This window comes from Antennarius striatus, chromosome 18, assembly GCF_040054535.1.
Source record: "Antennarius striatus isolate MH-2024 chromosome 18, ASM4005453v1, whole genome shotgun sequence".
Classification (NCBI taxonomy): domain Eukaryota; kingdom Metazoa; phylum Chordata; class Actinopteri; order Lophiiformes; family Antennariidae; genus Antennarius; species Antennarius striatus.
In genome coordinates this window covers 4,429,543-4,445,795 of record NC_090793.1, presented here as the reverse complement: position 1 = coordinate 4,445,795, position 16,253 = coordinate 4,429,543, and the positions used below count along the sequence as shown (strand labels likewise).

General features: G+C 43.5%; 1 protein-coding gene across 1 annotated transcript in view; it reads right to left on the bottom strand.

The window, feature by feature from the left end:
* LOC137612591 (piezo-type mechanosensitive ion channel component 2) overlaps positions 1 to 16,253 on the bottom strand; it is a 199,792-nt gene that overhangs the window by 140,257 nt on the left and 43,282 nt on the right. The window contains exons 6-7 of the mRNA XM_068341199.1: positions 9,408 to 9,666; positions 8,506 to 8,719 (exon numbers count right to left, since the gene is read on the bottom strand). Coding sequence (XP_068197300.1) covers positions 8,506 to 8,719; positions 9,408 to 9,666 — 473 coding nt within the window. The remainder of the gene's footprint in view (positions 1 to 8,505; positions 8,720 to 9,407; positions 9,667 to 16,253) is intronic.

The window sequence follows — 16,253 nt, the reverse complement described above, 5'->3', positions numbered from 1 at the left end:
TCCTTCCTTTTTCTGCCTTAGAGGCAGAAAAAGAACTTTGGAGGCATGTTTCTCTTAAAAAGAAAATAAGAAGAAGAATGTTTTTTGACCAAGTACGACCAGGATAACTCAGTGTGGACTTGGATATCATTTTCTAAATTATTGTGGAAATGTCCCAGGAGAAGCATTGTGAGGGTATTAGATGCCTGAACAACCTTACTTAACCTGAAACTAGAGGGATGTAAATAAGGTGTATTACATATCAATAGAGATAGAAGAGTTTCACCTAAAATGAAAGGAAAGGTGTACAAAACTGTGGTGAGACCAGCGATGTTGTTTGGTCTAGAGACAGCCTCACTGAGGAAAAGACAGGAGACAGAGCTGGAAGAAGCAGAGATGAAGATGCTGAGGTTCTCTTTGCGATTGACCAGGATGGATAGGATCAGGAATAAGTACATCAGAGGGACAGCACATGTTAGAGCAGTGGTTCTTTACCTGAGTTCGATCGAACTCTAGGGCTTAGATGAGTCGGTCTCAGGGGTTCAGCTGAGACAGAGGTCTCCACTGAACCCAACACATCGTCAACACATTGTGCCGGGTGTTTTTTCTGGACCTCCGCCGAAATCACTGTGCACGTTTGACACATCATGTCAATTTGTGATGACACACCCCCCTTAGCCATCACTGGCAGCAGGTGATCACGCTACATCGATTAGCCTACCTGTGCTACGTGGGATTTTTCTCGCTCAGTAGTTGATTTATGCCTGTCGTGATGGTGCGTCGTCTGATTTCTGTCTTAATATTTTAATCCATAGTAACTATGTTGAGCAAAAAAGAAAGTGGTCGGATAAGATTCAGATTCTAAGATGGCGTTGCACTAGTGGCGACTGATTACGGCAGCTCTCCCACACCGGTCTTGTTTCCTCTTTCTAACTGTTTTTTTTTCTTACCTCTTTTTTTTCAATTTTTTTTAAAGTAACTAAGTAGTGTGCCATGGAGACCAAGTTTGTTGTACATGCGTTGGTCTTCATGCTGTTTTTTACACTGGTCACGACCGTGTCTGTGGACCCCATACGCAGCCAGGGCCCTATTGTTTACAGTAGGGATCAGCTGTTGGCGCTCCGTAGCAACGCGGTGCTGCCCCAGGAGAAACCCGACATCCCCCGGGAGCTGAGGAGGAGGAAGCGGGGGAAACGTGCCGGAGTTGCACGCCGGGCCAGGAGGAGGAAATTCAGACCTGTCCTCCCGTCCATCATCATGGGGAACGTACGATCTCTCCCCAACAAGATGGATGAGCTGGCGGCGGTGACCCGGCATCAGAGGGACTTCCGTGAGTGCAGCGTCATGGTGTTTACGGAGACATGGCTGAGCGCGGCGATTCCAGACACGGCCGTTCATCTGGACGGGTTCAATCTGGTGCGGGCGGACAGGACGAGGGAGAGCGGAAAGAGGAAAGGAGGAGGGCTGGCAGTGTTCGTGAATGATCAGTGGTGTAACCCTGGACACATCACTGTGAAGGAGCGGCACTGCTGCCGGGACATTGAACTGTTGGCGGTCGGCGTGCGGCCGTATTATCTGCCGCGGGAGTTCTCACACGCCATTGTGATAGCTGCGTATGTCCCCCCCTCTGCCGACGCGGACGCAGCCTGCGACGTCCTCCTCTCCCTAACGAGCAGGCTGCAGACGCAGCACCCAAAGGCCCTCATCCTCATCTCTGGAGACTTTAATCACGCCCCCCCGTCCTCCACTCTGCCCACCTTCACCCAGTATGTTACTTGTTTCACCAGAGACAGTAAAATACTGGACCTATGCTATGCCAACACAAAGGAGGCATACATATCATCACCCCCCCCCCCTGGGAAGAGCAGACCACAACCTGGTTCATCTCCTGCCCGTCTACAAGCCTCTTGTGGAAAGGCAACCAGCTGTGTCCCGCACTGTGAGGAGATGGTCCGACGAGGCAGAAGATGCTTTGAAGGACTGTTTCCACAGAACAGAGTGGGATTTATTCTGTGACTCTCATGGGGAGGACATTGACGGTCTCACAAACACCGTCACAGATTACATTAACTTCTGTGTGGATAACACCGTACCCACCAGGTCTGTACGGTGTTATCCCAACAACAAACCCTGGATCACCCCGGACATTAAGGCCCTTCTTAAGGAGAAGAAAAGGGCCTTTAAGTCTGGAAACAAGGACGAGCTGAAGGCTGTCCAGAGGGAGCTGAGGAGGAAAATCAGAGAGGGGAAGAATATGTACAGGAGGAAGATGGAGGACCAGCTGCAGCAGAACAACGTCAGCGAGGTGTGGAGGGGCCTGAAGACCATCTCAGGCCATAAAGGACCCGACCGCCAGGTCACTGGGGATCAGAAGTGGGCAGATAACCTAAACAAATTTTTCAATAGATTTGATTAGGCATCCACGCCCCCCCCCAGCCCAGCCCTCCACGCTGTAGCCCCCTCCTCCTCCTCCCACCCTACCCCTGCCCCTCTCCAACACCACCACAGCTCCTCCCCCTCCCCCTCTACAACAATCAGCTCACGGCCACCCCCGACTGCTCAGGTCATGTTACAACCACCCCCTACAGTTCACCTCTTCAACCCACCCTCCTCACCCACACCCCCCAGCACACAGTCCCCCTGCTCCACCCTGTCCCTCACTGAGTCCCAGGTGAGAAACCAGCTCCGGAGGATCAAGACGAGGAAGGCTGCGGGTCCAGACGGCATCAGCTCCAGGCTCCTGAAATCCTGCGCAGACCAGCTGTGTGGGATTGTTGGACACATGTTTAACATGAGCCTGAAGCTGGGAAGGGTTCCACAGCTGTGGAAAACGTCCTGCTTGGTTCCCGTGCCCAAGATCCCGCATCCCAAGGACCTAAACAGCTACAGGCCGGTGGCACTAACGTCTCACCTGATGAAGACCCTGGAGCATTTGGTCCTCTGTCATCTCCGCCCCCTGGTGAGTCCATCACTGGACCCACTCCAGTTCGCTTACCAGCCTGCCATCGGGGTGGATGATGCCGTCATTTTCCTCCTAGACCGAGCACTGTCCCACTTGGAGAGAGGCCTGGGAGCACTGTGAGAATCATGTTTTTTGATTTCTCCAGTGCTTTCAATACGATACAACCAGCACTGTTGAGGGACAAACTGGAGATCACTGGGCTGGACCACCACCTTACGGACTGGATATTGGACTATTTGACCAATCGTCTGCAGTTCGTGAGGACCCGGGACTGTGTGTCGAACACAGTTGTCTGCAGCACAGGGGCACCTCAGGGAACGGTTCTGGCTCCGTTCCTGTTCACCCTGTATACTGCAGACTTCTCCTACAACTCCCCCACATGTCACCTGCAGAAGTTCTCTGACGACTCTGCAATCGTCGGCCTCATCACCGATGGGGACGATAGAGAGTACAGAGAACTGACCCAGGACTTTGTGGACTGGTGCCAGCGGAACCGCCTCCAGATCAACGCGGGTAAAACCGAGGAGCTGGTGGTGGATTTCCGCAGGCGATCACGCTGCCCGGTTACACCGGTGAATATCCAGGGTACGGACATCGAGGTGGTGTCCTCGTACAAGTACCTGGGTGTTCACCTCAACAATAAACTGGACTGGAGCACCAACACCCACTGTCTGTATAAAAAGGGTCAGAGCAGACTCTATCTGCTCCGGAGGCTGAGGTCCTTTGGAGTGCGGGGTTCGCTCCTAAAGACCTTTTATGACACGGTTGTAGCCTCAGCTATTTTTCATGGGGTGGTCTGCTGGGGCAGCAGCATCACTGCGGCCGACAGGAAGAGACTGGACAGGCTGATTAAGAAGGCGGGTTCTGTCCTAGGATGCTCCCTGGACTCAGTGGGGGTGGTGGTGGAGAGGAGGATGACAAACAAGCTGTCATCAATGATGAAGAACCACTCCCACCCTCTACAGGGCACACTGACATCACTGGAGAGCTCCGTCAGCGATAGGTTGCTTCACCCGAGATGCGTGAGGGAACGCTATCGCAGGTCCTTCCTGCCCACGGCTGTCAGACTGTACAACCAGCAGTCCTCCCAGCAGACCACTCAAACAACTCAGGGAACTCAGGGAACTCCAAGAACTCACCAAACTCAAAGAACACAACGTTCTAATTCCGGATGAGCAGTGTAAAAACCAGCCTGTAGTGTATATTCTTTTTTTGGTGTGTAAATATAATGTACATTCAGATAATATGATATATGTTAATATGTTTCCAATATGTGAATATGTAAATTTCATATGTTGCAGATGTTAATATGTATGTATATTATTTAACTATTTATGTTTGACCCCCCCCCCCCCCCCCGCTGCCACGATCGCACAAATTTCCCCACTGTGGGACAATAAAGGTCTTTTATTATTATTATTAAATATGTGCAACATGGATTTACATGTATATCGGAACATGATGGGAGTCAGCGTCCTATCTGCATGATTTGCAATGCCAAGTTAAGGAATTCTAATAATGCACAATCAAATGTAAAGGAACACTTCCTTAATCTGCATGGAAATGAAAATAAATTCTAATCACACATAATCAAAAATAAAGGAACACTTCCTTAAGCTGCATGGAAAAGAAAAGAAACAGACTTTGCTGTGAAAATGACATAACAGTAGCACTTGCCAAGGTGAAACCATGCGTATCTGAATTGGTTTCTCAACAGCAACAGCAGAAGTCACACTGATTTGCAGGTAGGTAATTTCGTGTAGGTTCATGCACTGTCTTGGTTTTGTTCTTTGAAAACGGTTACTTTAATGCCAGGAAGGACGCCTAGGGGAAGACCAAAGAGGAGGTTTATGGATGTAGTGAAAGAGGACATGAAGGTAGTTGGTGTGAGAAATGAGGATGCAGAAGACAGGGTTAGATGGAGGCAATTGATTCGCTGTGGCGACCCCTGAAGGGAAAAGCCGAAAGGAAAAGAAGAAGAACCATTCAATAGAGAAAATGAGAATGTATTCTGGTTGACCTGACCACAGATACAGAGCTGTAGAAGTGCTTCAACTTCCTGCTGACATTCCTACAAACAAAATTTCCTTGCTATGCCCAATCCTTTGAATCTGCAACACGATGAGAGTGAAGGTCCACAGGATGCCCTGTGATTAACTCCTTTTTCTCGGAGCAGAAAGGTCATGTGCTCCAAAGGAACTGCATGTTTTCCTGTGAAAACCAAGCAGATGCCTCCTGAATCATTTATTTCTCTCTATGGAGGTGTGTATGCCCGCCTTTGACCCCACCACACTTCCAGAATAGTTGCTTGTTACAGATGGGAAAAACCCCTGGTATCATGACAGGGGATTTCCAGACCTTTCATCAGTCTCACTCATCACCCTGCTGACAGCAAGGCCAAGTCATTGTCAACAAGCAAAATTAAGCCAGAAACTAAGGCAGTATATTGCTCATTGGGGTTGAAAGAGTTTCCCTATGACCATCTGAGGGTGTGCAGAGAGGAACCAGGCTAGATTAGAGCAGACTAGGTTACTTTTAAAACCCTTTATGCTTCATCACCTTTAATTATGAAACAATGTCCACTTGTGACCCCTTATACCAGGTTATTGCCTCAACAGGTTTTAAGCCGCAGCTCCAAAGTATTAGGAGACGTGAAAGAGCACTGTCCAGGTATTTTCCTGCTCAGTATTGTAGTAGCATAACAACAAAAAAATATCTATTTTACCAATTTCAAATATTTTCAGAAGCCTGACGGTGTCTGGAATTTTACTAGGTAAATACACATATTTCACAAACAACATGAAGGATAACATAATATGAGATGAGGTGCGATGAGACTAAATGGAGTTCATAAATGGAGCATTCAGATAAAAATAAGATTAGAAGTAACACACATAGCAATAAATTTGCAATTTTACAATTTACAACTTACAAATTTACACTAGTTGATGTGTGTGTGTGTGTGTGTGTGTGTGTGTGTGTGTGTGTGTGTGTGTGTGTGTGTGTGTGTGTGTGTGTGTGTGTGTGTGTGTGTGTGTGTGTGTGTGTGTGTGTGTGTGTTTGCATGCATGCATGCATGCTGCTGCTTTGTTTCATTTAATTTAATGATTCACTCATACTGGACTGGTTTTTGGAAGGTCTAGAGGACCTTGACCACCAACATTGATTTTTGTGCTACTTTTACTGCATAGTTAAACAAGCATTCACAGTTAATGGCCTATAACTGACTGTGCAGATGGTTTGGGAGGGGGCCATTAATTGTAATGGCTGTTTTCTCAAAAGAAACCGGTCAGTGCAGCACTATTGTCACACCTTATCTGCTATCTGAACCTGGAGAGGGATGGGTTTGTCCAAGGCAGTTTGAGTTATACATAGCTGTAAATAGCCTCGGCCCCGAATAGATTTCAAATGAGAATCCTTTAGATCAATAAATCTCTGAAAGGCAAAGGGCATTAAGAAAGGACATTAATCTACAGCCATTTTTCAGGTTTAAAGGACATCATTATTTGTTTAGAAAAACAAAGTGATGTTTATGTTTATATATAATGAGAGCTTTTTTATTTTTATTATGTCTATGTAGTTCAGCTGTTTGCATCTGAAGGTATCTTTTGTGTCTTTGTTGAGTTTGCTTAGAATATTCCAGGTGATTTCAGCATTGCGTAAGAAAAATTTTCTAAGCTTCATTTGGTCAACTGGTGTTACAAGTAGCTTGGAAAGAGCCAGAGAGGAAGGAAGGAAAGTGAACATTTTTCCATGAAACATGCATGGCAGTCTAAAAAATAATGATATGACTGTCTGAGTTATGTCAGAAGAAAGCAATTCTGATGCCATGCTTCTTCAGAGTGTTATGAAATTATGTATTTGTTGTTACCGGTTTAAACAGTACAATAGAAGACGAAAAAACAGTACCCTTATGTAAACTCAATTTTTGATGTGCCAAAACTCACTTTAATGTGCTTTCATATGCTTTTGTGACTTCCTGATTTTCTTTATATTTTAGACATTTGGGAGTTGATAACATTACTGTAATTGAACCTACCAATATATAAAATTAAAATTTTACTAATTGGAAATGTGTCATAGAATATACAGTATAATTATTTGTATGTGGATTCAAAACTTTTTAAAATATATAGTCATGGAATTGGGGTTGTTGACTGTTTAGAAGCCATGTTACTTCATACTGTATATGACTTTATGATCATCTTCTTGTCAAAATTAAAATGAATTTGAAAACATAAAAAGAATGATAAATATATGTACATTTGAGATAAACATGAAAATGCAACTGATGACATACTGTACACATCTTCCACTTCATTAATTTATCATGTATGTTATGAGGACTTGCAGCCAAATATAGATTTAATGCTTGCCTGCTATGAGGACTGTTATTCACCTTTTTTTATCTCATTTTGGCACCACATTATCTCCATTGCAGTTTTGTGGTAAAAATCTAAATGAAATGAAAATAGTCTCTGGAAAAATTAGGAATTCATTACTGTTATTAATATTGTTATTGTGGTTGTTATTTTTGCTGTTGTTGGTTGTTGCAGGCGATGTTGTCCTGTTGGCCTCATCAAACCTGGACCTTCAGCGTGCACTGGGATGGTTTGCAGCTGAGTGTGACACGAGTGGGATGAGGATCAGCACCTCTAAGTCTGAAGCCATGGTTCTCGAGCGGAAAAGGGTGGAGTCCTCAAATTGAGGACTTTAAGTAATCTTGGAGTCTTGTTCACGAGTGACGGAAGGATGGAACGTGAGACAGATCGGTGCAGCTTCTGTAGTGATGCAGTCACTTTGTAGGTCTGTCATGGTGAAGAAAGAGCTGAGTCGTAAGATGAAGCTCTCGATTTACCGGTCAATATACGCTCCTACTCTCACCTATGGTTATGACCAGAAGGACAAGATCCCAGATACAAATGGCTGAAATGAGTTTCCTTCATAGAGTGACTGGGCGCACCCTTAGAGATAGGGTGAGGAGCTCAGTCACCAGGGAGGAGCTCGGAGTAGAGCCACTGCTGCTCCACCTCGAGTGGAGCAAACTGTAGTGGCTCCACTCATTAGTACTCACCCCTTTTCTGCTGCATCAGAAAGCCATGTTTTTGTCCAGTGTTTAAGATGGTCACCACAATGTGTAAGGTTTTTAGGTAAATAACCTTCCTGTACAGTACCTCAGGTACAGTGAGCTGGGTGATCTGAGGTACGCTGACACAGAGTCTTTAGACACATTATCTGTGGCTAAAATATTGGCAAGACGTGGAACATTGTGGCTTTACTCCAACTGCTTTTTACCACTGTTGTCGCCACAGACAGCTGATTGTCTCTGCTCTCATGCATAATAAAACAACACTGGCTGAAGAGTGAAGAGCCTAAAAGGTTTCCTTACAATATTAATTTGGTATATCCAAATGTGTTTGGCATATACTTTGCCTTCTTGTTTTTAACAATTGTAAATATTTATTAACATTTAACAAAGCTGCCTTAGGCGTACTACATATTGTTGAGTAAATGGAACTTCATCATTCATATCGGAATGTGAAAAACCTAGAGAAAGATCTGACCTGATGTAGTTGTCATCTGGTGAGATTGACTGCTGGAAGAACTGGAACTGGTAGAGGTAGAGTATTATGATGTGTCCAGCACTAAAGATGGCCATCAAGACACACATGCAGCTGAAAATGAGTGTGTCAAAGGTCCGCCGAAGGGACCACCAGGTGCACAGGAACAGAAAGATGAAGAAGTAAACAGCAGAGGTCAAAGAAGGAAGCATCATGCCTGAAAACAAAAGCATAGTAAACACAGTGATAACAAGGTCAGGCAAGTGGTTTCCTTATCTAATGAAGATAAATAAGATACATAATAATTATGCTTATAATGTGTGAAACACTGACTAAATTATGTTCCATAAAATTGTGACATTAGATTTGTTGAATTTGGGAAATGACTCATCAGAGTGGCCGGAAACACCCCTGGAGCATTGCCAGCTAATGGTGGGGCCACGTGAAAGGTAAATAACCATTCACAGATACATTCACACCTATGGACAATTTACAGTGCTCAATTCACCTAAGTTATATATTTTTGAAGGTGGGAGAAAGCCAGAGAACAAAAGAGAACCCACACATTTGTGGAAATAACATAGAAACCACACAGAGATGAACCAAATAGGGACCCTTCTTGCTGTGAGGTGTCAGCACTGCTTACACCTTGCCACCCTGTGTCTGAACCAGACTTTCAGATAAAATTGCTTTGTTAATATATTATTATTTAGAAAGTAACCAGTGAATACATAATATTCTTTATGGATTATTCATGTTTTCTGGTGTCTGAGAACAGGTTAAAAAAAATCTATTCAGGAGTAATACTATTGGTAAGAAATTGTTTAATAGATTATTGTTATATTATAATCTGCTAAAGAGTCAAACAATGAACTGATTTTCAGACCATAGCTTCATCACCTTACCTGTCAAACCCAATAGGATGGTAACAACCACTTTCCCAGCAGTGGTAATTAAGTTCCCAATAATTTCCTTCACTTTGGACGCAACATCCGCCACAAGCCGCAGGATTTTCCTCTTAGTGTTTTCTTTCTCCTCCTCCTCCTCCTCCTCCTCCTCTTCATCTTCCTTCTCATTTAGCTCCTCATCCTCCTCTGCCTCATACCCTGCCTCAAATTCATCCTCCGAAACGTTGTCGTCCAGGCTGAGCTTCTCGTCTTCTTCCTTTGAGGCAGATCATAGTGACACAATTCAGTGAGGACTAACGAATAGAGATCAGAGTTCTCCATACTGCTGCCTCCAACAGGTGGCAGTTACATAACAGTCCATGTGCAGATGCAGCAGCGAGTGTGCTGAACCTGTTTGAAAGTGAAATGAAATCAACTTTATTAATCCCCTACATACATAATGGGTACAGGCCCCTAACACACACACACACACACACACACACACACACACACACACACACACACACACACACACACACACACACACCTGTAGGCATGCACGTGATGTTGAGGTAGAGCAGCAGGTAGCTCCTTCATGGCGTGCATAAATAAGCACACATTAGCTTTCAATAAGATCCAGGCATTTTCTTTCCTGTTTCTAAGATACCATTCATCTCTTTTCCTTTAACCTCAACAAAACAGGGGCGAATAAGCTACTCATTGAAGTTTATATAAAATACATATGGCAGGAAACAAAGAAAGAAGCAGGTGGCTTTGGTGGCTTGCTAGATGAAATGACAGTTGTGTAAACAGAACAGCAAAACGACGGGAAGAAAAGGACCTGTCGTTCTTTAGAATACCTTCAGGGAAGGTATCGCGCTAAAAACGCTAACGCGCTAGCCCGTCAATGGGATTGTCCATATTATGTTAGCATTGAGCTAACCGCCATTTATTACTATTGGACTGTGTGGAATTAATAACAGTTCTAGTTGTTATTAACAACAACTCTAGTAGTTATTAATTCCACAGTGAATTTATTTGAAAGTCGCGTCTTCTTGCTGTACTGTTGACATAACCGTTCACCGCGCAGGTAACCATGATACTTTTGGTGTAAATCGCGTCTAGAATTGCATTGTTTCTTATGGCTGCTAAGCTATGTTTTGCCCCAGTGACGTATGACGACCACGTGACTACTGAATGCGGAAGCTGCTGCGACGCAGATTTTAAGCTTTTTTGACCAAACGGATGATGCTACACATATAAAATTTATTTTTCTTTATTTTTCATAATGATGAATAACATATGTGTCACTTAAAATTAACTTTACTGTCCCTTTAAGTTTGTCTTTATTGAATACAATTTATTGTGCATTTAAATTGAAGTTTGACTAATGTTAATTTAATCATGCATTTAACTCATTTAATGCTTGTAATTTAATTATGCATTTTACTCATTTAATGTTTGAACTTATTGATTATTGGGCATAGTATAGTACTGTAATTGTTTGCCTGCTTCACAGCACCACTATCATACGTCACTGGCACTCATCCAGAGTGTCACCAATACAGGACTTGAACGCAACCTTTTCTTCCTGTGTGGTCAGTGTGGCTGCCAGCTAGAACCTTAATTCCCAACAAATTAATACTGAGTGTGGGAGCCATGAATGAATTTACAGGTATTTTGTATTATGACATGATATGATGATGGTTTGAATATTATATTTGTTGTTGTTTGTGATGTTGTTTTTTGTGATCTCATTAAAGGAATAAGTGGGTCAAATGGATGTGGGCGTGAACGTCAATATAGGTTAAATAGGGTATCTTCTCACCTGTGTGGATGAGAGAGAGACAGTGAGCAGGGTTGCCGTATTTTTTGTTGACCGCCGCAACACACAAAACACGCAACACATCACGCAAGTTTTTTATTGATACGACTTTGTGAGTCACTTATATGAGTTTGTGAACAGTTTTTATGAGTTGATTATTCTTTTTTCTTTAATAAAGGATTAAACGCATTTTTATGTATCGTGGTGATTTTTGCCTGGAAGCGCGTCTGATAAAGGAAGGCCCCGTCGTTTGGAAGTCGCTACACTGAGCTTCAGCTCGTCTAAGTCAACGTGAACATTAAATCAATATTAACAGGTTGCCTAGGGGTGCTGTGTTTTTTGAATTAGATTAAATGATAAAAAAAAAGATTTTTCTGGCAATAACTATTTCTGACTATAGTTGACTGAAAAAATAATTATTTTTTTTACAGTAATCTCTCGTTACTCGTGGTTAATGAGGACCACCAGCAAAAATCAAAATTCCACAATATAGCGACAAACTATTATTCAGAGTAATTTTTAAACGTTTATGAACCCTCCCCATACTAATATTAAACCACCTTTGCATTACCTTTTCCCACACTCTTATAGACTGTTTAAAACAGTTTTTAACTAAGGACCTGTTTAATACCTGGAAGTGTGCAGCGTTTCTTGAATGCAGCACACACGGAGGCTGACAGCCAATAGCATGTGTGTACAGTATCACGTGACTACCTACTAAAAATCTGTGATGTGGCGAAGACATGCATCTTGAAGCGCAACTGAGGGATTACTGTATTTTTAGAAAGGCACATTTATTCACAGAAAACAAATTCATAAATTAATCACTCTCATACAAAAACTAAATAGTCATTTACACAAAAAGGAATTCACATATAAAAATAGATAAGAGAAAATATATGTATATAAAATGTATATAAAATATACATAAATTAAATCAACCAATGACTGAACATAAGTGTCAGATCATCTGACAAGTTCTGTTCATTTCTTGTTTTTCCATCATTTGACTTACTTTGTCATTTTTCATGTCCTGCACTGACCCACTGGCAATCAGTTCATTCTCTTCACCTGCCTTCTCCCCACTCACCTGCAGGCTCCACTCTTCATATACCCAGCTCAGCACTCAATTCTCTGCCAGACTGTTTAGTGTTCACCTTGATTTTTCAGCCTTGTTATCTGCTGTAATTTAGACCCCTGTTTTTGATTCTGTCTGATCTCCAGACCCTGTCTTTGCCAGCCCTTCGTCTGCTCTGTCTGCCTGGTTTGACTAAATCCTGTGCTTGACACTAGAGGTAAGATCTTAAACCAGAGTCCAAGCCCGACCCCACCCTAAATTCAGGCCGGGTCAGGCTCAAAAAGTCAGTCATTTCGTTCAGGTTGGGTTAGGCTTTAATACCCTCAGGCTCAGGTTGGTTCGGGCTGGATTTTTTTGGGACTCAGGCTTAAGATCTAAAGATCCAAGCCCGACCCGGCCCAAACTTTTTAAATAAATATATATTTATGTATTATGTATCTCAAATGATCTATGGATATTAAACTAAGGAATACCCTTATAAAATAATTTAGGTAAAACAAGGCGCTGTATGAGAAACATTAGATACATACTCAGTTCCCTCCGTGCGTCAGCTGTATCTTCTCCTGTCACTTTACCTTTCCAATCATACGCACTGAAAGTAGAGGTAAGATCTTAACCCTGAATCCAAACCCGACCCGCCCAAAATTCGGGGCTCAAAATGTCAACAATTACATTCGGGTTGGGTCGGGTTTTAATACCCTCGGGTTGGGTCGGGCTGGATTTTTTAGGCCTGATCTTACCTCTACCTGACACTGCCTTATTCCTGGACCTTGCCTGTTTACCTGCCTCTCGTCTGATTTGTGTGCCTGTTGAACTGATTCATCTAGTACCTGAACCCTGCTTGCCTAGTTAAACTTTCTGAGATGCTTACCAGCCTACTTGTCCGTCGCACTTTTGGGTTCTCTCTGCCAGTCTTGTTTGATTTGTGACAAGCTTCACACTCAACACAGAACTAAGACATCTTTTATACTAAAATATATTCAATATTTCTTTTCCTGCTTAATTAAATCGCTTATGCTTGACCCAGAAGGAAATCTAAAATCTGTCATTCCTTTTTCCCATGTTTAAAACTTTATGGAAACCTGCTTGTTACAAGCAAAAACAAATAAGAGAAAGAATCTGAAAACGGGAACAGTTTTGAGCTTCAGACGGTACAGGAAACAGTGAAACTGTTTCTCAGCGAGAACAGTTTTCCAACAACTTTGGATTTAAACTCAAAATAAAACTGCCACAGCACCATAGCTGGAGATCTCCAACCATGGTTGGTTAATGGTAGCTTGTAGAAAGACAACCATGAAGGGCTCAAACCTGGTGCCAGACTGACGTGATTCCTCCATGGTGTGTCAGCCCAATCTTTAAGCATCTGTTTAAAATTTTAATCATCAGTGTATACATTTTTTGCCATCATTGTCACTGAGGCCTATCAGGTCTGACAGTCGTTAAAACAATGAGACAAGGTCTCTATGAGACCTTGCCACAACAGCCACCTTTTCTAGACTTTTTTCTCTCTCATTTTCCTCGTTCATCAACTCTTCAAAGTACTCTTTCCATATTCCCATCACACTACTGGCATCTGTCAATAGACTTCCATCCCTATCATTAATCACCCTAACCTGCTGCACGTCCTTTCGATCTGTCTCTTTGTCTTGCCAACCTGTATAGATCAGTCTCTCCCTCCTTACTGTCCAACCTAACATACAAATCATCATAAGGCCCTTGTTTGGCCTTTGCTACCTCTACCTTCACCTTACGCTGAATCTCCCTGTACTCCTGTCTATTCTCCTCAGTCCTCTCAGTGTCCCATGTCTTCTTAGCTAACATCTTTCTCTATGTACACTCTTGTACCTCCTCATTCCACCACCAAGTCTCCTTATCTACTTTCCTTCCAGATGACTCACCAAGTACTCTCCTACCTGTCTCCCGATCAAGTCTAAGACCCAAGCATTGGGCCAGTACTGCCTGCATTATGGGCCCCCAAACCAGGTCCTTAGGGCAAGTCAGGTATCGCTGGATGAATTGCAGCTGGAACGCAGCACCCCTGCTGGCCAGATGGATGAGCACCTGCCCTCTTTCCTCTCTGGGCAGATCGAGGACGCTGTGGGACCCAGTGATGGGTCCTGGATTTTTGCCAGCAACGTTGATGGGGGTCAACAAAGGACAGCTGGTGCCACAACGTTGATGCAACCAAGTTGTTAATAACTAAAACTCTACGTCTAAATCCATTCCCAGTTTTTTTTGTCTCCCTTTCACTTTTTCTATAACATTTTCCCAGTTTTTTCCACAATATTTGGTTTCCCAGAGAAACTCCAAGGTATTTAAACCCACTGGAGTTATTCCATTGGAGTTATCTGGGAGACTGATCTCCTCCACCCTGTGTCCCATCATAAGAGCCTCAGTCTTCGCCCAGTTGACTTTGGTGAAGATCTCACTATAAAGTTGTACACTACCTTCTAAAAATTCATAAACCACAGCTGGTTCAAAGGCTCCAGTGCCTGAGAGTCGAGCATCCCTGAGACTTGAAAAGGAGGGCTTAATCTATTAACCTGTCAATGTTTCCATGTAGGGTCTGACTCTTGGCAATGAAGTTAGTTCCTGATGTCCTTCAAGTGTCCTTATTCTGGGGCAGAGCTTGGCTATAAGAACTCAACAAAGACTTCAGTTGACTTGAGTGCTAGTTCGACTCCCGGGATGTCGTTACCAGAGATCTCATTAGTTAAGTATCTGTTGACATTGTTCGTCTGCATCATCGATGACACTGCTGGAACTTCTCCTCAACCTATATATGATTTGAATTGACAAATATTTTATACTTATGTACTTTGTCCTGTCTTAAGAAAACCTCTCCACCAGTTTAGCAATTTTTCTCACTTACTGTACTTTTATTTTATTTTTAAAAGCTAATTTTAACAATTGTTCTTCCACTATGTTTTCGTCTTCCTCCTGTAGCAGTGTTGATCCTTTATGTTGTGGCTCCGCTTTGGTAGTCGGCAAATAAGCAAGGAACACTGCGTCTTCAAGGTTGTGGAACCGGCACTGCAGCACTGGAAGCTGCTGCAGCCGCGTAAGAAGCCCTGCGGCTCTTCTTTGGTTGTGTAGCAGTCACCAGCTCCTCAGCAGCTGTAGCTGCTGGCTACTCAACAGCAGACAGCTGGCTGTCCCCCTCCTGGACAGGGGCAGATGAGATGTCCCTCCTTTCCACAACTGAAACACTTCATGCCCTTTGTGGTGACATGAACTCTAAAATTAAAGTTATAGACCTTGAACAGGAGCACATCAGAACTTGTGTCCTGAAGGAGACTATGTTTCAGTTGCAGACTTTTACAGCCAAACAGGATCATTTTTATTGGAGACAGGAGTTGGCCATGTCGGCAAAACTCCATCACCAGGACCCCGTCGGTGGTGTATGGTGGTGCATTCGAGATCACCTTTTTTTTTAAATCACCCTCTTAGCCGAGTTTGCCAGGGTGAGAATGGGAGGGGTGGAGGTGTTCTGTATCACCTCAACGCTCTCAACTGCCTGGTTTACCTTCTCAGTACTATCCAGGAAAATCACAACCGTACTGTTCATTCGGCTGATTTTACGCTGCCTTACTCAACCTTTTCTCCCACCTCTAAACTGACCTCCTCCACCAAGCAGCTGACAGCTTGTGCCAGAACGATGGCATGCCCGCATGTCAGCCGCTTGAACCCGGAGTTCAACGACGTCTAACCGTTGGGCAGTCAGATTGCACACTAATTCCAGCCTCACCTAATTAGAGGGTAACATATGTTTGTCAGTCATTTGAAACAAATGTATGCAAGATCTCTCGTCCTGTTCCCACTTTTGGCACTACCAAAACCAAGCAGGGATTTTATCAGGAAACTAACATCATTTCTGACTCATCTCTCCACACTCTCACCAAACACTAATACCTCTTTCTTACTTTTGGATCTTAGCGCAGCGTTTGACACTATAGATCAC